At 34.3% G+C, this 26,774-nt stretch overlaps 1 protein-coding gene across 1 annotated transcript in view; it reads left to right on the forward strand.

Annotated features, from left to right (window-relative positions):
• Cfap54 (cilia and flagella associated protein 54) overlaps nucleotides 1-26,774 on the forward strand; it is a 264,100-nt gene that overhangs the window by 91,972 nt on the left and 145,354 nt on the right. Inside the window, exons 31-38 of the mRNA XM_076855417.1 lie at nucleotides 3,784-3,898; nucleotides 4,250-4,350; nucleotides 8,671-8,901; nucleotides 11,043-11,185; nucleotides 13,511-13,686; nucleotides 15,224-15,451; nucleotides 22,693-22,916; nucleotides 23,023-23,158. Coding sequence (XP_076711532.1) covers nucleotides 3,784-3,898; nucleotides 4,250-4,350; nucleotides 8,671-8,901; nucleotides 11,043-11,185; nucleotides 13,511-13,686; nucleotides 15,224-15,451; nucleotides 22,693-22,916; nucleotides 23,023-23,158 — 1,354 coding nt within the window. The remainder of the gene's footprint in view (nucleotides 1-3,783; nucleotides 3,899-4,249; nucleotides 4,351-8,670; nucleotides 8,902-11,042; nucleotides 11,186-13,510; nucleotides 13,687-15,223; nucleotides 15,452-22,692; nucleotides 22,917-23,022; nucleotides 23,159-26,774) is intronic.

A 26,774-nucleotide genomic window follows, 5' to 3' on the forward strand; every position in this document is an offset into this window, starting at 1 on the left:
AATATAGGAAGAGGTGCGGATGCAACACCTTGATTTCCACATTGGATAGTAGTATAAAGATATATTACTATCTTTATACTACTAGTATCTTTATACTACTTTATACTACATTTCTATTTATATGCCTAACAAGTTCTAGTACACAGAAATTTTCTTTTTCAATATGAAAAAATATGCAACTTCATTTTTCCAAATTTCATGATTTAAGTTCAATTCTTTAATATGTATAAAATTTATTTTGGAATGGGGACTTGAATTAACTTCAGTTTTCCCCAGTTTATCAGTTATTCTGGTAATATTGAAAGAATAATCCTCTTTATTTGGAGGTGGTGGTAGTGCTGTGATTGAACCCAGGGTCTCATGAATGCTAAGCACTCTGTCATTGAGCTACATCCCATTCCTTTTTATTTTATTTTGTGGTAGGGTCTCTCTAAGGTGACTGGGTTGGCCTTGAGTTTGTGATTCACCTGCCCTAAAGTAGGAAAGACATAGAAGATATACATAATATAATTAATAAGATTAATTCAATATGTTTACCAATGAAGACTAAACACTTTGAAGCACCGTCAAAATGAGAAACCCTTAATATCAAATGCACATAAAGACAGAGACAATTCTTCAGCTTTGGAAACTTCTATTAAAAAGCAAGAATAAAAATAAGTGAACTTTTATCAAAGTCAAGAAATTAGAGGGACTAGGGATGTAGCTTAAGTGGTATTACACTTGTCTAGCTTATTTGGGTTTAATCCCAAACAAGAGAAATTAGATATGCAATAAAACAAATCTAAGAGAATGAAAAAATTTAAAAATTGAAATTAATTTTAAATTGGTTTTAAGACAGTCCAGTTGATAACTGCTAAAGCTATTTCTTTAAGAATATGAATGTATTAAGTAAATATCTGGACAGCATATTAAGAATAAGAGAAAAACAAATAATCCAAGGAGAAAATAAATGTAAATTTGAAAGTGGCTAAATGAACATTAGATAATAGTATGTACAATTTAATATTAATAAATTTAAAAATCTAGTCAAAAGGGATGATTATTTGGAAAAAATGTGTCAGAATTGAATGAAACAGTAAACATTTTTGGCTACTTCAAAATATTTTAGGGTAATTCTTTTGTATTTTAAAGATATGAATAATTTTTTTTCACATAAAGCTATTTCAAAACACTAAACTACTAAATTGAGTCCAGCAGGCTCTGATAACAGAGCTTTATAAAAAGAGGATAGAAAACAGAAAGCAATGAAACAATCTTACCTGGTAGTATATAGAAGCAAAAGTCCAAAATAAAAGACTAGCATGTAAGATGAGTAGTGAAAATGTAGATTTTATTCTCAGTGCAAATATAGTAGGAAATTTGCAAATATAATTATCACTGGTAAACAAGGAGCCTCTAGGAGATGCTAAAAAGTAACATGGTGAAATTCAACAATGGTTTCTGGCAAATTAGGATTAGAAGAAATTTTTAAATTAATTTTTAAAATTGGTTATATATGACAGTAGAATGCATTTATGCACTTTGATTTATCATACATAGATGGGATATAATTTCTCTATTTTCTGAGTGTACATGTTGCAGAATTATATTGGCCATGTAGTCACATATGTACATAAAGTAATAATGTCTGTTTCATTCTACTATCTTTCCTATCCCCAAATCCCATCCCATTCCCTTCCATCACTTCATTCTACCTATTCTACGGTAACGCTGTACTTCTAGAAGAATGTTTTCTGTTAAAATAAGCTCTGTATCATGGAAATGTGTTATTCTTTCTGTCATTTGACACTGGTTTTAAAGTTATTGCCAGTGCATTAAAAAATAGAAATTAGAATTAGTACTTTCATGATTATCACATCACAGGGTGTTAAAAAATGTTTGTAGATTGAATTCCACAGTGAAGTTATTGTTTGCAAATAATTATTTTTTTGGCTTCAAGATAATTAATAGAAAACCATTAGAACTAATAATAGATTTTTATGAGATGTTTAGATGCAAAATCAATAGCTTTCCTATAACAATGAGAAGGTGTAATAGAAAAATGATCTCATTTCTAAGGAGTACATGCTTAACATTATCAGGAATTATGAGGGTACTTACACTAACATAAAGGAGACCAAACATCTCTACTAAAACATAATAATTATTAAAAAGACTTGAATAAGTGAAGAGATAGTATATTACTTGGTTGGCAGACAGAATATTGCTGAAAAATTAAAGATTCCTGTTATCTTCAAATTAATTTGTTGGCTTGATGCAATTCCAATAAAATTCCAAGCAGAAGAATCTAGAATGGGTTGGAATAATGAAAATTATTTGAAAAGTGAACAAAGAAGGAGGATTTGTACTGTCAGATACAGTGTAACAGAGTTGTGCTCGTGGAATAATAGGCAGAGAGCCACTGAGACTTTTTTGTTAGAAACAGTATTAATATAAGTAATCAAAACAATCGATAAGCCATGAAATAAAAGATCACTAGTGTGATTACATGAAAGTTGCAAAGTACACCTTATCAAAACACCATAAACAATTCAAAAAGCTATCAGTCAGAACTCCACAGAGCTGTGAAGAGGTCAAGGAATATCATTTGATGTCCTCAATGGATGAAGGTAGCAGTGCATGGGCGGGGGGCATGATGGTAGATGTAGAGCTGGTTGGTAAGACTGTAGCCTAAATGTATGCACCTTTAACCTCCCCTCTTTCTCATTTCTTTCTGGAATAACATAACAACCATCAAGTATTCAGTAGTGTGGGAGAGGAAGGACATAAAAAAGAGATAGATGTGGTTGGTAAATGTCAGACAACCAGTATTAGGTTGAAGTTGCAGAGGATGAGTACCTAAATGCTCGGTAATCATTGGTCCAAGCATTCTAAAACATTTTCCAGAATGGATGTGAACTAACTGGGAGATTCATGGGATTTCTGCAACTGGACTGGAGTTCCAATCAATCACAGGATCCATAACCATCTTCATAAAAATTAAAGTTGAGAGGCCAGCTTCTACCAGGACCAAGATGGAATTGGATCATACACTATATTTCAACCCTTTGAACTAGCTATTCAGACCCATCCAGTCATTTAATAACTTTGTATTGATGTGTCTCCACCTTTTATTCAGTTTAAGTTTTGGGATCCCATTTATCATGTTATGGAAGGATGCTGTACCTGGCAAGTACTTGCAAAAGGAAGAGAACTTCCATAAAAATATATAAATTTCGGGAATGTTAGTATCAATAGAAGTATAATGAGAGACTTAACAGTATTTGGAAAGTGGAATCCACTGGAGAAAATAAGCTTAAGAATTCCTGTAGATGCTTGGGGATGAGAGAAAGTCCAACAGCTATCTGATATGCTTAACTTCTGTTGGTATTTAAAAAGTGATAGTGGCTGGGAACTTGCACAGGATGGAACAAAAAAAAAAAAATTGAAATCTGTTGGAACAATGTTAGTATGTCTGTGGTCATATTTTTGTCTCAGTTATTAAGAGAAGTGTCCATGTTACTTTATTTTCAGTCCAATTCCGTTCTACCACATTGTTCTTTCCACTCTTCCTTTTCTTATAGACACATCAGGTCTCATTGCATGTATTTACATTTTCCTCTTTTGAGAGGCCATTTATTCTTGATGAACAGAGATCACTGTCTAATTATGCATGGGACACAAGCAGTTTGGGATAACCTTCTTGAATAATTTTAATAACAACATGCTTTAAATATTTATTACTTTGGGGTAATTTTACAAATTTTTAAAGAGCTTTTTGACTGTCTTTTTTTGTATTAGGAGGAATGAATCCCTAATTGGACAAAGAAGAATAAAATATAAGGACAATTTTGCTTATAAAAAGGCAAATGTACCTTCAAAGAAGTTTAAAGCTGTAGTACTAGAGATTGGAAGAGTAAGTTTCTTTTGAGTTGTGAATTTTAATTAATTGATGAAACTAATTATGAGATTACATATCTAAAGATGATTAACTATATTTTAACTTATTATAATAAGACAGAAATACCAACAAGCATAATTTCATAATTCCATACTACATTGTAAATTATTCAGTTATCATTTAGATATTTTTATAATAACATTTCTATTGGAGTACTTTTGTTAATTTTGATAGTAATTTTAATTGAAAGATATAATGAAACCACCATGTTTCAATGTCAAGATATAATCATTAAAGTATGAATAAATTATTCTTTTGTGTTCAAAGTTTAAATTTAATATGTAACATGTTTATTATTTCCTTAAGAATACAGATGTATCATCAAGGAAAAGAAACATTAAAAAGGAAACTCTAAGAGATTTTTATTCAAAAAATCCATATATTTTGGAAATTCCAGAAAATGAAAGGTATTAACTAATTAATTAATTCAATAAATGTTTATTTGATTTTGCTCTGAATTGGGCATAATTTTGGGTACTAAGGACACACTGGTGAACCAAACAATAAAATCACTGTCCTCAAGGTGCTTACTTTAATGAAAAATACATAGTAGTCAAGTAAACACATAAGTAAATAAGACAGTTTAAAATTTTACTATAAATTTTATAAAGTAAATGAAACAGATGATATACTGTGAATAATTGGTGGTAGCAATAATGTAGATGCAGGGTCAGGAGATCAAATATAAATTACTTTTAATTATCAGAGGACCTGATAATTATTTTTTTAAATTTTAACTGACACATAAAATTTTACATATTTATGGGATAACAGTACAATAATTCAATACATGTATACAATGTATGATGACCAAATCAGTGAAACTAGTATTTATATCTCAAACATTTATCATTTCTGTACTGGGAACTTTTAGTTATTTTGAAACATATCATAAATTATCACAAACTACTATTATCCTATTGTGTTAAATAGAACACTTAATCCAATTCCTCCTATCTAGTTGTATTGTATGATGACCAAATCAGTGAAATAGCATTCACATCTCAAACATTTATCATTTCTGTACTGGGAACCTTTAGTTATTTTGAAACATATCATAAATTATCACAGACTATTGTTATCCTATTGTGTTATATAGAATACTTAATCCAATTCCTCCTATCTAGTTGTATTTTGGGATCTATTGTTCAATCCCTTTCTCTGTATTTTTCCTCTCTCATACACTTCGTAGTCTCTAGTAACCACAATTATACTCTCTCCTTTGAGATCAACGTTTCCCCCTGCCCAGCTTCCTCAAATAAGTGAGAACATGCAGATTTTGTCTTTCTAGGTCTAGCTTATTTAATTTAACTTAATGTATTACAATTCCATCCATGCTATCACAAATGACAAGATTTCATTATTGTTAAATGGCTGAATAATATTCCACTGTATATATGTACCACATTTTCTTTATTCGTGCATCGATGGACATGTAGGTTGATTCTCTATCTTGGCTATTATGAATAGTGCTGCAATAAATATGAGGTATCAGGTATCTTTTTAATATAATAAATTCATTTCTTTGGATATATACTCAGTAATGAGATTGCAAGATCACATGTTAATCAGCAGTTTTGTTGCTGGGATCAAAATATTTGACATGAACAACCTAGAGGAGGAAGACTTTAGTTTGAACTCCTAGTTTCAGAGGAGTAATCCATGATTCACTGACTCATGGCAGGAAAGCTTCTCAGCTCATGGCAACCAGTGAAGGGAGATCAAGGGAGGTGGGGGAGGAGGCAGAGAGAGAGAGAGGCGCCATGGACAGATGAAAGTCTAGGCTGTGGCTTCTGGTGACCACTCTCCTTAGCCATGCCCAGTTTGCCAACAGTTACCAGCCAGTAGTCCATTCAGACATCAATCCAACAAATGAATTAATCCACTGACAAGGCCACAGCTCTCATAATCCAATCATTCACCTCTGATCATTCCTGCATTATCTAACACGTGAGCTTTTGGGGGAATATGAAAGATTCAAACAACAACAATGTGGCATTTGTATTTTTTATTTTCGAGGAACTGCCATACAGTGTGCCATTGTGGCTATATCCATGACCTAATGTTCTGATTATCAAACTTAACATGGCAAAATGTTCAGCTGCTATTTCTATGAATATGTATTTAGGATTCTTATAATTCTTTATACATCTCACCTTCATTATATACTGTCTTTTACTGTTTAGTGATTTTGATCTTAATTTGCACCACAGAGATATTAATAGAGCCCCTTCTACTATTCTTTTGTTTGCATTTGCCTATTATTTTCTTGATAATTCTTTCATTCTCTTTATTTATATTATGACATAAGTGTCCGTGTTTATTGAGTATTCTATTCTGTTGTCACTGTCAACTTTGTCCTTTACAAGTATTCATGTAGATAGCTTGGAGCTCTCTTTTCTGTTCTGTTACTCTATTTATCTACTTTTAAGTTAATATCACACCATCATAATTACATTGGCTTTAAACTAAATCTTGCTGTCTGATAGAAAGTCTCTCTAGCTTGTTCTTTTCCTTCATGTAAATCTTGGATAATCTTTTACAAAATAGGATGGCTTGTCAAATATTACAAAATTCTATTGTGATTTTGATAAGGATAGAATTGAATAGATACACTGGTTTAGGAAGTTGTTTTTTTTTTTGAATCTATCTCAATATTGTAATTTTAGTCTCAATCTCAATATTGAGTCTATCTATCAATAGATAGACCATGGTCTTAGGTATTATAATTCCTTTTAATAAATTTACATTTCTATGATTTTTTCCCCTAAAGGTATTAGACATCTTTTGCCAGTTACATCAAGGAGTGTTTTTTTGAAATTAGTATATGCAATATTTTAAAATTACATTTTGAATTCTCCTAGTCTTTGTATAGTAATAATAGAACTTTGATGCACACCCTCTAAACAACTTGATAATTTATTCATAGATACAGGTTTTTGTGTGGACTGTCATGCTGTGAACAGATAATGAAAGTATTGCTTATTTCTTTCTAAAACTCAAGCCTCTTCTTTTTTTTTCTCTTGTCTAGCATGTAGACTAAGACCTCAATATTAAATAGTTTGTGATAATGAACTTGCTTATTGTAACATGCATTTAAAAATACTTATTATTTTCAGGTAATTGTAGATTTATACCTAGTTATTAAGAAATTTACCCCATCTCTCCTTCACTTAGTTTGTAAGGGTAACTATATAATTTTCATACAGTGTCACAACTAAGAAATTGATGACCTTCTTGAGATTACAGCAGTTTTTCATGCATGCGCATGCATGGGTGTTTGTGTGTGTGAGTGTGGGTTTAGTTCTCTGCAATTTGTAGGACTTAGATGACCATCTCCATAGTGATAGATCCGGTTGTTGGAATCCCCTAAATGTTAAGAAATGTCAGGTGATAGAAGGAGAAGCATTCTGCATTCTCTGTGGGCTGACAGTTCCCAGCCAAGCTCCCTGGAGTCTGTCAGTTCTGTGCCAAGATACCTGCAGGAAGCCTGTCTTCTCACCCATTCCCTGAACTAGCTCACCCTCAGTGGTGGGAGAGATGTAGCTAATTTCTCAGCTCATTTTAGGATTTTGAGGAGATTGGCCTCCTCATATAAGGAGTAATCAAAATAAAGAGTAATCTTTATTTTGGAAATGGTATTTTTATTTTCACAATATTTATTAAAACAATTCATCTTTGTTGGGAAACCATTAGCATATCACTAAAAAAAAAAAAAAAAGCAAAGCACAACAAAAAGCACCAGAAACCTGGAATTAAAAGGAAGTAATCAACAAAATCCCAAACACTTAGAACTGAGGGGTAATGTAAAACATGCTTGCCCAACATGCTTGCCCAAAGGAAACTTCTCTCCATCCTTTCTTCTTCACATGGCTGCATCTCTACTGCAAGTGCGTGTCTGCCTGCCTGCCTGCCTTTCCTCTCTCCTCTTTATCTTCTAATTCCTTTTATCTTCAGATTCAGAATGCTATCTGTGTAAGAGAGCAGAGTACTTGAACTTACCTGTTGGCATCTGTTTTTCTTCTTCTTTTTATTCTCTCCCTTCTCTAATATAAATCAGGTAGAATGGTACAGGCCAGTGAGGGAGCAACTCTACCCGTGGTACCAAATAAATGGATAAAAGTGTTTTGAAGAAATGAGGTTATGCTCTGCATAACTACTCTAAAAAAAGTAGTTAGGCTACTTTGAGTTTTGATAGGAATTACTTTTTAACTACTGGTTAAAAATTGAATTTTTTTTCTGGAGCATATTGAATGTGCATATATGAAGTTATTTAATCTATATTTGTCTGACATTTTAGTTCCTCTGCAAGTCTAGTGTTAGACAAAAATTTGCTCGATTGTTTTTCCTTAAAGACTAATACAGAGAAGTGATTTTCTCATTTAATATTGAAGTTAGTTGATGAATGTGAACATTATATCATAATTTATTTGTCTTATCCCAGTGGGCATTTGATTATGAAAGAAAAGCTCTGGTTGAGCTGAAACATGGGGGGGGGGAGTTGAAGGCACTCTGTGGTCTCTTTGTCCTTAGTGTTTATCTCTGTGCCTTCCTTTCTACCTTATTTCACATTTTTACCATTGAGCAAATGATAAATAAGCCAGAAACTTTTGCATAAGGGCAGTCAAGTGACTTCTTGATGTATTTTGTACAAATTGGAATCATTATTCTTTATTAAGGGTTTGGAAGTTTTTGTATAATTCCAAAGCTGCTTTCTCCCTTGGCAGAAATAAGAGACCCGATGTTAGAAAAATAGCACAACGATACCTGATGATTCACATGAATCCTCTAATATTAGATTACATTAAAAGAAAAAGGTTTCATCAAATAGTTCTTGAAGAGATGCCCTGGAGAGCTCAGATGAACCTGTATCTGGCAATCACATACTACAACCTGCTTTTACAAAAACTGGGAGAGTGCACGAAGACGAAACCTGGCATTTCACACACAATGGTCAGGTATAGTATATTATTAGTCAGTTGTACTTTTTTAGTCTCATGAACATGGATTGTGTTTCTATATTCAAGCCTTCAATATTTATAACAATAGGCTTACATAATATCTTGATACTGGCCATTGGTGCATTTCTTACATTTTTTTTTTTTTAAATCTCAGAATCTATTCTGTCAAACAGGTGCTGTGCTAATTTGCATATATCTTGAATGTGTTTGTTGGTATAGTTTTCAGGGCAAGGCTAATTCTAAGAGCAATTTAGCATGAATTGTATTATAACTGTATGTATTAGCAGACACTAGATAGATCTTGATTTCATTTAGAGGTATATTTGAAGCCTCTATAAATAGAGATCTTATTTTCTTATATGATGTAAGCTTTTCTATAGCTATTTCAACAGACATTTCTGAGCTCTAATTGAATGTCTTCAGCTAAATGCTGTCAAAGATAAAAATTGAAGATAGATATGTAACATGGAAGATAAAAATTGAAGATAGATATGTAACACCATTAGAAAGGTGATACAGAGTCAATCATTCATTAAAAAAAAATCTTGTTGATTACCTGTTAACTACAAAGCACTGAGTTAGGTGCAATGAACATACAAAGATGAATAGGATGCACAAGTTAGAGTTGGTAGAGTTATCATAAACATTCTCAATAATTGCAATCAATGGTAGAAGGTCAAGTACATATGAAGTCTTTGTTATAATAGGCTTTTCTCTAGCTGGACCTAACAGCAAAGGTTTCATGGAAGGGACAAGACGACCTGGTCTTGATGGATAAGCAGGTTTAGAAGTGTGCAGATGGTGGATAGTTGTGAGAATGTGCAGAGGTGATAGTTGGAAGAGCGAAGGTCAGAGCCTGGGTAGGACACATAGGATGTGTCCAAATAGTCTGATTAGAATCTAGGGCATATGAGAGGAGTGGTGTGCAGTAATTAGAGAAGTAAGTGGGTACCAGATCATGGAGAATTTTCCATTTCTGTTAAATCTGAGCTTTACTTTATATACACAAAGAGATTATTGAGGGTTTTTGAACAGGACTGTCATAAGAAATTTCTTTGGCAGCAATATATCAAATAGATTGGAGAGAGGAAAGACTGAAGACAGGGATATGAATTAAGAGGGTATTTATTTCAATAATTCAATGAAGAAAAAAATGTAGGTCGAAATTCACAGTGAACTTGATTCTGGTGTCAGTTTCTCCAGTATTTTGGTTAAAAATCACTGTCAGATTCACTTTCACAAAAACATCTGTGGATATATCCCTTTCCTATGTGGACCAGATCTTCATTCAAAAAGCAGTTAACTCACTAAGTGACCTATTCTTGGGGCCAGGCCAGGGAAAGGATTGGCTTCCTTACTATTCTGTGGACATGGAGAAATCTTCTTGGAGCTTCCAATCATGCATCACCATTTAACCATGATCACTTGATGGTACAATAACACAAAGATCAAATTTGTGTCAGAGTAACTTGCTGATAACATTCATTTTATTAAAGCTGTTAATGTATACTCAGTGTTAAATTAATTACTCAATCGTGCATTTTATTTTATTTTTTACAATCCTTTTTAATTTGTTCTTTTTAGATATACATGACAGTAGAGTGTATTGTGACATATACATACATGGAGTATAACTTATTCTAATTAGAATACCATTCTTGTGGTTATACATGATGTGGTGTTTCACTGGTAGTGTGTTCATCTATGAACATAGCAATTTTAATGGAAGATTGTTTACTGTTTAAATTTTATTTTTAAAAAGAAATAACAGTGGTTATGAACACTCTGCTCCTTATAGTAGGCCTCTTCACTGAATTGTGTTAAAATTAGATGGCTTTAAGGTGACAAAAATTATTGTTTCAGCACTCACAGAGGGAGTATAGATCTTTCATCTCCATCTTCAAGGGCACTTTTAGGGAAATAGATAATGATGTTAAAATTCCCAATGTCAAGATTATATTGTATAATTTTAAAAATGAAATGGTAAAATGTTTGATTTTTATTAAGTGTTAAAATATTTTATGATATAAAATTTGAGAGCACTCAAAATATTTAAAAGGTAAAAATAGATTTTATTTGACAGATTTCATTCCATGTTGCTTAAATTATTTCTTAATGTGTTTTTTTTCCCTTTGCAGTTTCCGATCATGTGATCCTAATATGTTCTCACTATATAATTCAGGAACAGTATTGCCAACAGCAAAACTGACTCTGGAAAATTATAAAACAATGCTTGATTTCCTACTTACAGCTAAAAGAAGAAAGGCCAACTTACCATCAGGTAAAATAAATATGTTGACTTACTATTGAATGACTCTATAGTTGTGCACACGTCAGTTTCCAAAAACCCAGCAATTTAGTTCATTTGTTAAATTTAGTTCAGTTGTTAAATTTTCCAAAAACCCAACAATTTAGTTCAGTTGATATTTTAACAGGACATTCTTGTTTGCTCTGTTAAAAAATTCTATATTTTAGCTAGGTGTGGTGGTGCACACCTGTAATCCCAGTGGATCAGGAAGCTGATGCAGGAGGATTACTAGTTCAAAGCCATCCTCAGCAACTTATCGAGACCCTATCTCTAAATAAACTATAAAAAGAGATTAGGGGTGTGTCTCAGTGGTTATGCACTCTTGGATTCAATCCCTGGTACCAAAAAATAAAAAGAAAAAAGAAAAAAAAAGAGAAAAATTTTGCATTTTATGGTATCACCATATATACCTGGACATACCTATTTAGTTTTACAACCTAAAGCAGTTTGACTATTCAATAAATGTAATGTTCTTTTGTTAAGCATAGGTAGGCTTTGGTGGTTGAAGATAGATGAAGACTTGCTATCAGGTATAGTATTTTAGTGGAAATAACTTTCTAAACAAATTCCATCAGACACACTGATACAAGTAAACACAAAAATGGTCATAATAGCTGATTTTGTGCTCAAGGTAGTGCATGCTGCCCTAGGATCTCCAACTAGCACTTTCTGTGAAAGCTCACTCTCAGATGAATGTGAGAGTATTCTGATGGCAGGACCATGAAATGTTGTTATCTGCTCAGGTGTCAGGGCTCTGAGAGGTGGAGACATGCTGGTGAACAGGTCTTTAGATCTGGGTGCTGTACTGGTGACTATTGTCTGCCAAATTTAAGTGACATTTTTATCACTTTCTTGCACAGATACTAGAGCAAGCCTACACACTATTCCTAACCAATAATCTAACTTACTTACTAGCCATTTCACAAACAAAAGTTATTTCTTTTCTTTTTTCTTGTTTTGGCACCAGGGATTATACCCAGGGGTGCTTAGCCACTGAGCCACATCACCAGCACTTTTTATATTATATTATATTTTTTAAATATTTATTTTTTAATTGTAGTTGGACATAATACCTTTATTTTATTTATTTATTTTTATGTGGTGCCGAGGATTGAACCCAGGGCATCGCATGTGCAAGGCGAGTGCTCTACCATTGAGTCACAACCCCAGCCTTTATATTTTATTTTGAGACAAGTCTTGCTAAGTTGCTTAGGGCCTTGCTAAGTTGCTGACACTGGCTTTGCACTAGCGATCCTCCTGCCTCATGATTACAGGCATGAGATTACAGGCATGCGACACTGTCAAAAGTTATTTCTAGTAATTTTTTTCTTTTATAAATCCATTTACATAGATTTTTCATAATGGCATTTCAAGTGCAATGCAGCTTATTGCTGATTGGGGTCCTTGGTATGCTAGTTAACTGTTCCAGTAGTGTCTATTCATGTTGAGGTACTTGGCATACTTTCTAGTTGCTTCAAGGGTGCAGCTTAGTTTTAACTGGTACCTGTACATATAATGTGTGTATTGAAATATTTGAAAGTAAATCCCATAATATGGAATATGAGTCTTGTATATAGATAATAATATGTAACTTCCTGAGCTTTTTTGTTTTGTTTTGTTTGTTTGTTTTTAAACTGGCTCCCTGCCTACAACCCACCATGAAATTGTCAAGATATTCTGCTATTAAGACATTATCTAGTGGGGCTGGGGTTGTGGCTCAGCGATAGAGCACTTGCCTGACACGTGCAAGGCCCTGGGTTCGACCTCAGCACCACATATACATAAATAAAGGTATTGTGTCTAACTCCAACTAAAAAATAAATATTAAAAAAAAGACATTATATAGTGCAGATTGGAAGAGAAGTTTTGTGGCAGAAGCAGTGCTCCTGTTTTGATGCTGCACCAGTGGGCTGAGTTGCTGCACTCCCAAACTCAGGGAGCTGCTACTCACTTGCTAGTGTATGGGTCCTGGAGATGGCCTGCTTGGAAATTAATAAACCCTGGGATCCTGTCATTTTCCTTCTAAAACATAGTTCATTTCTACCTGTGTTCCCTTTATCCTCATCTTTGCCTGAATTATTGTTCTCTGTATTTTTCCAACTTATCCCATTCTTTAAAACCTAAGAACTTTCTGCTCTGGAAATTTCCCCTGATTCTTTTTGTCTTGGCCAATCCCATCATTTTTTCAAGTTTAACTAGCATTTATTTTCCCGAATTACTTATTTGATGCTTATTTCCTACTGTGTTTTCCAGAACTTACGTCTATGTTTTAAATCATATTTTATTTTTGCACTGTAGATGCTGAAGAATTTTCTACATTTGTGAATTCCAAAGCTAGTGAAGATAATATGTCCAAGACACAACCAGTTTATGAATTGGACTCTCAATCGGCTCTTAGTGTCAGAGAAAAGGACCGAGCACATTTGGAACTGGATTCTTTTATGAGAATCTTTTTACATTGCAGGAGAGCCATGGTAATGTGGTCCTTTTCATTTACTAAGGTAGTGGGTATAAATTGCAGCTTATAAATTCAGGCCAGTAAGATATATTGTATTTATTTATATAATATACATAATTTTAGCTTTGATGAGACCTCTTCCTCCTAAGCAACTTTTGAGGTTTGCCTGCTAAGGCACTGAAGTCTTATGCACTGTCAAATTGTCAGGAAGAGAAAGTTTGTTCCTTTAGTCATGTGTGGCCCATCCACCCACAGCCTAGGTGGCCTTCATGAAGTTCCTGGGGCTGTGTGTACACCTCTCCACTGGTTTCATGCACAGGTGGGACCTGAGAACCTCTTGCGATGCCATAGGCTTCTCTCTGGGGTCTTGATGACTCCTGGGGAGTGCCATAGCCCTCATTCTTTTCTCTAGAACAAAGGAAGGTCTTTCTAGGCTACAGAAAGTCTTGCCCCTACCCCAACCTCCTTCTTCTGTTCCCTTGTGTCCTCTCTTTTCTTCCTTTTAAATATTGTGTGATAAATTGCTAAACTCAGGATCGGAATTACTTGCTTTTCACCATAGCGTGAAGAGTATATGCTTCAAACCTTCCAATAGGTGAAGGGACTCTTTCCGTCTAGTCAAGGAAAGAACACTGAAGTTTCCATATTCTCTATGGAGTGGAGAGTGATTTTACAAAATGCAAAGTAAACCCAAATCATTTCCCTTTGACCATGAGCATCAAATTTTATCTTCCTTTCCACCAACTTCAAGGCCTTCAAAGAGCCAAGCCCTGCTCACCTTGTGTAACTCAATTCTTCTTATTTCTGCTCTTATTCAGCATACTCCTGCCTTGATGGTCCTGAACAATGACATTAAACATTTTTTTCCTCTCTAGTCCTTATTTTCACCCTCCATCCTTGGTGCTTGCTGTTCCCGGAGCCTCAAATACTCTCCTCCTACCAATAAAAGCCCTACCAGTATAACCTTCATGTGACTTGTGACTTGTTCAACTCACCATTCAGGTCCCCTCTCAAATACCCCACTTCCTCGTAGAGGACCTCTTTCCTGACCATCTTGTCTCAAGTAACATGTCCTCTCGCGTCTCATCAGGTCCCTACTTACTTCTCTTTATAAAGCATATTATTCCCTGAAATAATATTTTTGCCTACTTTTCTAGTTGGTCTTCTCTAATAAGTTTAGGAAACATAAGGGGAGATCCAGTTGCCCTTGCTCTACTTCTTTATACCCAGAACCTAGAACAATGGGATTTTTGGATTCAGTCCATTCACGTGCATCATCTCCTTCCACACTTAATAGATTCGTGACTAGGCAAGTAACCCCCATGCTTCTATTTCCTCATTGTGTAGAGTGCTAGTGTAAACCTATTTTAGGAATTGTGAGAACTAAACCAGGTAGTGCATATAAATATCTTATCACAGTATCTAGCATATATGAGAAGCACATAACAAATGCACTTAGTTATTTTTGACATGTAAGATTTGTAGAAAGGTAAAGTTTTTCAGAGGACTATAACTTTTGAAACTTAGTCTTTTGGACATTGTGTTTGTCTTAGGTTCTTGCTCATCGTGGTGGCTATTGGACTCTGCTTCAGAACTGCTGTCGGGCCTTTTGGAACTTTACTCAGGAGCTGCAAATACTTCTTAAACAGGCAGTAGATCTTTATAAAACATTTCCTGTTAGCCAGGATGCTTTCCTCTGTATCTCAGTTTTACCATTCTATTTGGGAGCAGAATTACTTATTGACATGTTAATACATCTACAAAATATCAATTCTGTTAAGGTAAGAGCATTTGGGAAATTTAAAATTGTATTTTCAATGTAAAATATCTTTGTCATGCAGTTTTATATAATCCAAAATTGATATTTTTCTTGAGTTCCCATTGATTTGTCTGTATTTCATTGCTTCTCAGTATTATTTTGCTCACAATAACTTGAATTAATGTCAGTGAAAAATATTTTAGCTTAAAAATTCTGTTTGTTTGGAGGGAAGGGGAAATAACATTAACTGAGCTCTAGCTCCTACATAAACTAATCTTAATGTATTTAACCAATTATAAATCTTTTGACAGATAGAAAGGAAATGGATTCCATGAGAGATAACATTGCTCATTAGTTGACCTTTTCCACTGCTTTACCTGTTCCTGTCTTGTTATTCCAGGTCCACTAGAATTTGCAGTTTTAAAGAGTCTAGCAACACTATCTTTTAAATTACAGAAATAAAATAGAAACAATGCAAATATAAAAGATAACAAAAATGTATTGAGAATTAATAAGTATATAAACACATTGAGCTGTGAGGTTTATGATGTATCTGGAGCAAAATACATAACAACAATAGCACAAAAGACAGAGAGGGTAAATAAAATTAATATTTAAATTTTGCATACTTCATATAAAGTGGTATGATATTAAGCAAAATGTGATCAGTTAAGGGTACATGCAATGATCTTCAGAGTAACTACCCAGAAGAGATATAGGTAAAAAGTCCATAAAGTAAAAGGCAAGACTAAATAATAGTTAATGAACTTAAAAGAAAGAAGGAGGGCTGGGGTTGTGGCTCAGCAATAGAGTGCTTGCCTACCACGTGGGAGGCCCTGGGTGTGATTCTCAGCACCACATAAAAATAAATAAATAAAAATAAAGGCATTATGTACAACTAAAAGAAATAAATATTAAAAAGAAAGAAAGAAAGAAAGAAGGAAAGAAGGAGCCAAGGAATCAAAAACACATGCAACAAATGGAAAACAAATAGCAAATATTAAAACTAATTCAATACTATCAGTAACTATATTAAATACAAAGTGGCTAAACACCCCAATTAAAAGGCAGAGATTATCTGACAAGATAAAAAAGAAATATGTTCTTGTCTATAGGTGAAGTACTCTGAATAGCAAGAAACAGATTGAAAATAAAAGTATGGAAAAAGATACACTATGAAAACAGCAAATGTGAAAATGTAGAATAAAATGTAGGGAAAAGGTGACAATGGTATAGGCAAGCATATTTTTTATAAGACCCCTTAAAAGTAAAAGAAACAAAAACAAAAATAGAGAAATGGGATTCTATCAAACCAAAAAGCTTCTGTACAGCAAAGGAAATAAAAAGCAGAGTTAAAAGAACCTATGAAGTGGGAGAAAATATTTGCAAACTGTATGTCTGATAAGAATTATATGAAACTCAAACAACTCAATAGTATATAAAAAGTTTGAAGGTACCTCAAGAATTAACCACCATGTAATCACCATGTGATCCAGCAATCCCACTACTATATATATATATCCAAAGGAAATAAAATCAGTGTATCAAAGAGACATCTGCACTCCCATGTTTATTATAGTACTATTCAAAAGTTAATTACAATTCGAGTTTTAACAAAAGGTTAAAATATACCATTACTGATCTCTATTGTTTCCCCATTTTTCTTTTCATTTTTTTTCTTTTTTTCAATACCAGGGCTCAAACCCAGGGCCTCCCACACAATAGGCAAGCACTCTATTACTGAATGACATCCCCATCCCTTTTTACTTTATTTTGAAACAGGGTTTCCTTAAGTTACTCAGGCTGGCCCTGAACTTAGGATGCTTTTCCCTCAACCTTCTGTGTAACTAGAATCATAAGCATGCATCATTGCAACCAACTTATATTTTCAACTAGCAAAGTCTCTTCATTCTCTCATTTTTAGTATTTTATTTTTAGTATATGGTAACATCAACATAATTTATATTCTCATTCATACTGCAGCTCATTTTAATTTTTAGGATGCAAGCAAAACTTAGAATTCAAAGTAAATAGCAACATATTGAACTTGATCCCAGCTTCTTTAATTTCTCTTGCCAATGAAGAGCATTAAGATAATAGGGTTGACCATATGATATTAGAGAATATACCACAATACATTACTTTTGAGAAAATATCTACTGATATGGACTTGAAACTTTGGATGAATTCATTCAGCATTTTTATGCTGGAAGTATTTTCAATATTGTAGCACTATTTATAATAACCAAGAAATGGAAAAAACCTAGGTGTTCACCAGCTGATAAATGGAGAAAGGAAATGTGGTACATATATACAATGGATTCAGCCATAAAAAGATGAAATTCCAGTCATTTGTGACAACATTGATAGAATTGAAGCACATTATGTTAAGTGAAATAATCCAGGCACAGAAGATCAGAAGCCATACATTCTCACTCACATGTGGAATCTAGAAAGTTGATCTCATAGAAGTTGAGTGTAGAATGATGGTTTCCCCAGCTTGGGAAAGGAGGGAAAAGAAGCAGATAAGGCCAATGGGGTATTAAAAGTTAGGAGAAATAATGTCTGTGCAATACTACTTGTATTGCACAGAAAGGTGACTATAGACAACACTCATATACTACATATTTCAAAAAAGCTAAAAGCAAGGATTTTAAACATGCCCATCATAAATATGTATGCACTGAATAAAATTCTATTTGCTGAAGTAATTTTATAGATTTTTTTTAACATTTCAAAAAAATAATCTAAAATTGGTCTTAATACCAGGAAATTCAAAGGTAAGACTTTGCAATTTTAGGGGCTGGGGATGTGGCTCAAGCGGTAGTGCGCTCACCTGGCATGTGTGTGGCCCGGGTTCGATCCTCAGCACCACATACAAACAGATGTTGTGTCTGCCGAAAAAAAACCTAAAAAATAAATATTAAAAAAAATTCTCTCTCTCTCTCACCCCCCCTCCTTCTCTCTTTAAAAAAAAAAAGACTTGGCAATTTTAATCTTGATTTGGTAATAATCTCAGATTGCTATGGTAAAGGCTAGATACATTGTGATGCCTATTTTTGTTGGAGTACCTCCAATTTTGAATTTGTCTTGGTTTTACATTTTCTTTGGTGTGAAATATTTTTACAGCCTCTCAGAAATCCTAATTTTTGTGTTTTTCTTAAAATAGGTCTGAGAATATAGGAAAAAGCAAACTCATTTGGTCACTGCTTATGAGTCAGTAAGAACTCACACTCAGGGGAATTTACCACTATTCAGGTATTCAACATGCAGGTCTGCCTACTGAGCATTAGAGGGACATCCTTCCCAATGGATATTGTCTGTTCACCTTAAAACTACCATCTACACACCAAGCAGCTCTTTGTTGGTCAGTCAAGAGCCATTTGTAGGGCACTGTTCAAGTGAAGATAGAATCCAATCATTGCTAACACAGTTCCAGGGTTAGTCCTAAGGGAAAAGAAGCTCCCTGTTTATGAGTGTCTCTTCCTGCCTTCTCCAGGTATTTCTGTCTTATTATGGAGCTCTTTTGGGCACTGCTGTCCAAATTTGAGTGTTATTTTTTTTTTTTTTTTTTTTTTTTGAAGTTTCAAATTTTTTTTTTTTTTTTTAATTGATTTTTTATTGTAGGTTGTTCAAAACATTACATAGTTTTTATTTTTAACATCATAAAAGACGTCATGGGTGTTTCAGGTTTCAAGATTTTTTTTATGTGTTTTAGCCACAGAGATAGCAAGGTAGTAACTGCTCCTTGAAAGCAAATTCTGTAGTGAAAAGTCCCAGCAGTTGTGGCTGGGAAGTGATCATAGGCTTTTGCCATTAGCCGTAGTCCACATAGTATACACCAGAGAGTTTGTCCAAACCAGATCCTGCTGTCCACTGTATAGACTTGGGAAGTTTTACTTGTTCCCATTTAGAATGCCCAGTTGATATTCCTTAGAAGGGTGGATTTCCATGCCTTTTAATTTGTGATACTAGGTACCGGAGACATTTTCCAGTCAGATACAATGTCTATTCTTTTAATAGAATCAGATAAAAAAAGATGCAACCAGTCCATGTGAAGCCGGTTCAGTTATGACAACTTGGTTGTTAATTTCACAACCCTTACTTTTGTTTGAATTTTATCGACAGGTTTTGGTTTTACAGGGCTAAGTAAGAGTAATGTTCCTCACAGTCAGACAAAATATACATTTACATGAAGAGTTGCACGGTATTCTCCAAAAACCTGTATGTTCTGCTCTCTGGAAATTCTTCTAATAATAGAAATTGAAAATACATTCTGGACACCCAGAGCTTGAAGAGCTTCTTGGTAGTTGAACACATTGATGCGTCAGCAAGATAGCATGGCCTGATTCCCTGGGGAGAGTGCTTGGAAGCTCTGCATCTCAGACCCTCCCAGATCTCGTCCTGTGTGTCTTCTCATGTCACTGTTCCTGAGTTGTATGCTTTATAATAAAGCTGTAATCATAGTGTAGTGCTTCAAGTGAGTTCTATGAGTTGTTTAGTGAGTTTTCCACCCTGAAGGTGTAATGAACACCTGATTTTATAGCTGAGTTAGAAGAGCAAGTAACCCTGAGACTTGTGGTTGAACAGAAGGCAGTCTTATGACACTGATTCTGGATAAGGTCATAATTGAAGTGCAATATATCCACATAGAATGGAAATAGCACAGTGTCTTTGTGTATTCATCAAATTGGATCATTATGCAGAGCCCAAGACAATAAGTCTTAATAAAAGCTAAAAGACTGAAATCTTTGTTGACCACTACAGAATTAAATTATAAGTAGATTGCCACATATATAAGAAGAAAAATCTCCAAATATTAGGAAATTAAATACTGCACTTCTAAATAACCCAAAGGGGGTAACAAACCAAGGGAAATTAGAAAATATTTTAAACTGATGATAGTATATCAAAGTTTGTGGGATTCAAATAAGGCAGTGCCTTTATAGCTTTATAGAATAAGGAAGCGATAACCTCAGTTATCTAAGTGCCCATTTATAGGAGCTAGAAAAAGAAAAGCAAATTAACTCCAAAGTAAGTAAAAAGAAGAAAGGACATAAGAAGAAATGAAGAAAATGATAAGAATAGAAAGCAATTAGATATAAAGCAAAACAAAAAGAAACTTGGAGATAATTAATAAGGTCAAAATGAATCATTGGAAAAGATTATTAAAGGTGGAATACTCCCAAGAACAAAAAATGAGAAAGCATAAATTATTGCTATCAGTAATAAAAGAGGAATATTATGATAAACACTATGGATATTAAAAGAAAAAGGAATATTAGATTAATTTTTACTAATGAAGTTGACAAGTTAGATGAAATGGACACATTTATTGGAGAGCACAACTTAACAAATCTTGCACAAGAAGAAATAAAAAATATGAACTACCTAAATATATTAACAAGAAATTAAATTCAAAATCAGAAACCTTCACATAAGGAAAACTCCAGACTCAGGATATTTTCCTGGAGAAATTTCAACAAAAATACATGGAAGAAAAGATAAAACTTACACCAGATTTTATTCAATATAAAGCCAGCTTAACCTTGACAGATACATCAACAAGAAAAATATGAATTAATATTCCTCATGAACAGGCAAAAACTCCTTAATTAAATGTTAGCAGACCATTCCCCATAATATATGAAGCATGCAAATAATGATATAATATTTACAAATATCAAAATATGCAAATGATGATAAACTAGGGTGTATTCTGGAAATGTAAAGTTAATATTTAAAAATAAATCAAAGTAATTTACCATATTTTAACAAGATAAAGGAAAAAATATGACTATTGAAATAAATACAGCCAAAGCATTTAGAAAGCTCAGTATGCATTAATAAAAAAAATTTAAAAAATTCTCAGAAAACTAGGAACAGAAAATATCTTTTGCCACCTAATAAAGAGTATCTACAGATAACATCATGGTTAATAGTGAGATATTCCACGCTTCTCCCTAAGATTTTGAACAGAGCAAGGATGTCTGCTTATTTCACTTTTATCAAACATCATGTTAGAGATCCTGGCCAGTGCAATAAGACAAACTAAACAAACAAAAGAAACATAGATGAGAAATAAATAAATAAAAATACTTTATTTGTGTATATGATATATATTTTTTTAACATAGAGAACTCCAACTTCCCAGGACTCTACAAAGTAACTATTAGAACTAATAAATAACATAATAGGATATAAGTTCAATATATAACAATAAATGTACTTCTGTATACTAGCAGAAAACACTTTGAAAATAAAATTTTAAAATAATGCCATTTATAATAACATCCAAAATTTCAGATATCTAAGAATATATCTAATGAAACTTGTACAAGAGTTTTACTATTATTGTTTTTTTGCTACTTTTCCTCCCTGTGCCTGGGTTCCTCTAAACGGTGTCACTGGGATAGGAATACTTGGACTTAATTTATTCAACCATTTGGGGTTATTTCCTGGCCCTTAACCTGATTTAAGAAGCTTTGCTTTCTTTGCCTAAAGAGTTTTCAGAGAAATGCACAAATACATCAGGGACTCATGGAACATGAACATAATATTGTAGTTAAAATAGTAACACCTTATTTCAGAGAAAAAGAGTGCCTTCTAGAAGATTTACTTTTTTATAGGTTTGACCTTTACATCAAAGAATTATATATAACATTTTGTAAGTTAATGTACAAAACTTTATTGTTCATTATTACCTTATTATTTATTATTAAAACTTATTTTCCTGAAGCTTTACCCTATTGGTTTAATATCCTTACTTAAGTGGATGCTGACTGTATACCAAGAAGTACAGACCTCAAACTATGTTGTCTAACATAGGAAACATTAGCGATACTATTTAAATTTAAGCTGGAAATATTTAAAATCAAGTAAAATAAAAAAAAAATCACATTTCAATAGTTCAGTAGACATGGGTCTAGTGGCTATATTGGAACTATATTGAACAACACAAATATAGCACATTTTTCATATTACAGCATATTGGACATTACTACCAATTCAAATTATCAAGCTTTTATTTGCATAAAAGGAACATTTAAAATTTTCTATTCAGTTCTTTTTCATGTTATTTTATCAATTTCATTTCTCAGAAAAAAATGTATGAAATGACACATTTTTTTTCAATATGTTACTTGCAGTTTATTATTTTTTTCCCTGTTAGTAGGGATTGAACTTGGAAGTGTTTAATCACTGAGCTACATCCTTAGCCATTTTTATTTTTTCTTTATTATTATTATGATTTTCTACTTGTAGTTCATTGAAGACAAAGGAGAGTTCATTGTTCCAAGCTGTTATGGGAATATTAAACATGATAATGGTGGTTCTAGCCTTTCTTTTGAGCATCCTTTGGATGATGTAAATGTGGTTGATTTGAAATGGATCCATGACTTTGTATTAAAATCTCTGGAAGTTTTATATCAAGTGGAAAAATGGGAAACACTAGTATCACTTGCCATTCAATTCAACATAATTTCACAGTACGTACTACTACTATATGGGCAATAAAAAAAAAACAGAGTGCATTAGAGTAAAAGTCTTTTAAACTAACGTTTGCTTTTTAATGTATTCTTTACTTCTGTCTAGTGAGAGGTACACAGAGCAGGTGACACCACTTCTGGTATATGCACAGCGCCAGTTGCTTCTGAGAATACAGAAGTTCAAGGGCCCAGATATTACCCAGCAAGCTTGTGCAAGGTATGAGGCTGAGTATGGAGAGAAGGTAAGTTCTGCCCTATTATTCCTACAGCTGTGATTTTTAAAATTAATACTTACATAAAAGACAGATTTAGGAATCAGATAAATTTTATTTTCACTTAGGCATTTATTATTAAAATCAACAAATGTTATTGAAAATCTGCCAGGTATCAGTATTTTCCAGGTAAACAGAAATTAAGTTCTTGTTCATGAGAAGCTTATATTCCCGTCAGGGCTGACCTATTTGTTAGGCACAATGGGACAGTGTCTAGAGCCCATGATATTTTTAGGGGCCTACTAAAAATTCTTTTTTTGATTCCTTTAAAAATAAGAAAAAAGTAACACAAAGGTCAAAGAAAATGTTTTAATTATCTACTGTTAGTATTTTTCTACTTAAACCAATATAATCATAAAACGTAATTTTTAGTATATGTATTTTTTTAATGGAGGAATGGGTAAATGCAAAAAATACCCAAGGCCAGTGGAAATCATGGTACAGTTGGAATCAGATGGAGGAAAGAGATAAGTTGATTGTTTAACTAAATTTAACAAATAGGTATTGACTACCTAATCAGAACCAGTGCATACAGGTGTGCAGTGTGTGTCCTGCTCAGAATCCATGGTATATGTGGGACTGGAACCTTGTCCTCCGTGTCCACAGCTGTCTGTGGGCTTGGGCTGTGGCCTTCCCCCAGCAAGGACTCCATTTTCTGCTCCTCACAGTTTCCTTCTGGCCCAGTGGGAGCCTTGCCTTTTGCATATTCTATGGGGGAAGAATACAGTCTGAGTTCCTGCTTCGTGGAGTTTAATTTCGGAGGGGTAGGGATGGGGCCAGATAATAACATGCAGGCAGCTAAGCAGATCTATGATCATTCTAAGTTCTCTGAAGAAAATAACATAGGTCAGTGGGATAGCGATTGGCTGGGGTTAGGGGTGTAAACTGAAGCAAGGGTGATCAATAAGACTCCTTCCATACGGTGACATTTAATGGGAAGGAGCCAGCCATGCAAAGATCTAGAGGAGGATCCTTGCAGCCCCAGGGAAGAACAAGGCCCTGGGATGGGACGGAAGGAGACTTGCTAGCTGGGATGGAGCAGATAACAGACAGGGCCAAAAGAAGGGTTGCCCCTTGTAGGTCTGCTTTGTTACTGCTTCCTCTTCTTCCCTATATCTTAATGTAATGTGCCCAAGACTCTGTTCTCTGACCTCCTGTCTTCTCTATCCACACATTCTCTCTCAGGAAGTTAGTTTTACTTGTGGCTTTAAGTACATTTTTATGATGATAACTATTGAAATTACATTGCAACTCAAGACCTTTCTCCTGAATTTTTATAATGATATGTCTTAAGTGTCTCTATCAAAAAGTTTCAACCACAGAAGCAGAACTAGTAAATCAGAACTAGTATATGTCTCTCTGGATTTATTATATGGGATTGGCTTATATGATTGTAGGGATTGGCTAAGCAGGCCCAAAATCCATAGAGCAGGCCATCAGGAGCATGAACAGGCGGCATGGACAGATGCTGTTATTCACAGACAGTCTGTGAGGGGAGAACAGCCATAGGCCCCATTCATGTTTGTTATTTGGAGTCCTGGTAATGGCTGGCTTGTCAAGGGCTGATTGGATTAAGCCAGGCCCACCGAGGATAATCTCCCTAATGTAAAGCCAGTTAATGAGGGATTTTAGAATCTGCCAAATCCCTTTACAGAGCACCTAGGTATTTGATTGAAGAACTGGGATGAGGTGCAGATACGTTACAAAAAGGATGCCTCCCTTACTTTCCCCTCATAGTTTAGCTCTAACTATTTGATCCACAAAAAAACTGTCAGATTATGGCATTTTCAGGAAAATGGATAGAACTTGAGAACATTATGTTAAGTGAAATAAGCCAAACGTAGAAGGTCAGCAGTCATTTTTCTCTTATATGTGCAAGCTAAAGAAGAAAAAGGAAAAGAAAAGTGTGTGTGTGGGGGGGTCTCATGAAATCAGGGAGATCAGTAGAATAGAGGAAAGGAACCAGAAGGAGGCAGGAAGGGAGGGAAAGAGGAAATGCCAGGGGGTGATATTGGCCATATTATATTGTTATAGTGCATGCATGCAAGAATATGTAACAACAAATCCCACCATTATGTAAAACTATAATGCACCAATAAAAAATATGGTAAAAAAAAGTTCCCCCGCCCAACCCATCACACTACCTGAGTATCAACAGCATCTCTTAGATGTTTAATGCACTTCTTAAATTTAGCACATCTCAAACAAACCTGTTCTGCCAAGTCTTCCCCAGTTGGTGATAGCCCATCCTAGATGCTCAGTGAGGTGCCTTGGAGACTCCCTGACTTCTCTCTTGCTTTCACATCCCACCGCAAATTGGTTTTCAAATCTTCTGCCCTCAAAATACAGTCAGAATAGGACTATTGGCTATCTCTAGTACTACTCCTCTGATCTAATTATTGTCGTATGTATGGAATTAAACCAAGAGGCGCTTACAACTGAGCCACATCCTCAGCCCTTTTTATTTTTGAGACAGGGCTTCATAGGTTGCTTAGGGCCTCACTAAATTGCTGAGACTGGCTTTGAACTTGCTATCCTCCTGCCTCAAGCCTTCGGAACCACTGGGATTACAGGCATGTGCCATCGTGCCCAGCTCATTGTTATATTTGCTTGGGTTAATGCAGTGACTTTCTCATTACCTTATACCACCACCTCTAGGAGTGCAGCCGACAGCATAACCTTTTAAAAACCCAAGTCAGGCAGGTCACACTTCGGCCTGCTCTTCTATGGCGGCTTACTACCTGACTCAGAGTAAGTGAGAATCTTCACCATGGCCTTAATATAACTGTCTTAGATAATTTCTCCCTCTGTGATTTGTAGTAACTCGTTTCCTATCACTTCCCTGTACTGCTCTTAAAGACATGCCTGCCTCAGGCTCTTTGAATTTGCTCTCACCCCTTTGAAATGCCCCTCTCCAGATTTCCATGTTGACTCCCCCCTCACTGTTTTCCAGTCTTTGCTGAATGTTCCCTTCTCTTTTGAGGCCTTTTCTTACTGAAAATTATATGCTGTTTTTATCTATTTTTCTCAATAGCAGTTATAACTCTTTAAAATGCTATACAATGTGTTTCACTCTCTTGTTTGTTTCCTCTCTTCTCCCACCAGAATAAGTTTCTTAAGACTAGGAATTTTTGTTCATTTTGTTTTTTTCTATCTCATCCCTTTAGCTTGGAACAGTGTTTGGCACATAATAAGTGTTCAATAAAGATCTGTTTAGTGAAGGTGGAAAGGTGGGGAGAACCAGGTCCAGCATGTCCTTATTAGACTCTGGGAAGTCATTTAAATTTACTGGAATTTGCATCTCATTATGGAAATACACCCCAGGGACATTAGACTGGGGTTCAAAGAGGGATGTATTTTGAGTGATAGGTTAGCTGACAGGATGGGAGTGAAAAAATAGAAGAATAAATTCAAGATTTATTAAAAGAATTCCATTCTGTCTAAAAATTACATGTTGCAGATTTTTTTTTTTAAATTTGAGAACTCAAATATCTGTCAGAAAATAAATTGTCTAAACAATACAAAGGAGGGGCTAGGGTTGTGGCTCAGTGGTAGAGCACTTGCTTAGCATGTGTGAAGCATGGGA

The sequence above is a fragment of the Callospermophilus lateralis genome, chromosome 4, assembly GCF_048772815.1.
Source record: "Callospermophilus lateralis isolate mCalLat2 chromosome 4, mCalLat2.hap1, whole genome shotgun sequence".
Classification (NCBI taxonomy): Eukaryota; Metazoa; Chordata; class Mammalia; order Rodentia; family Sciuridae; genus Callospermophilus; species Callospermophilus lateralis.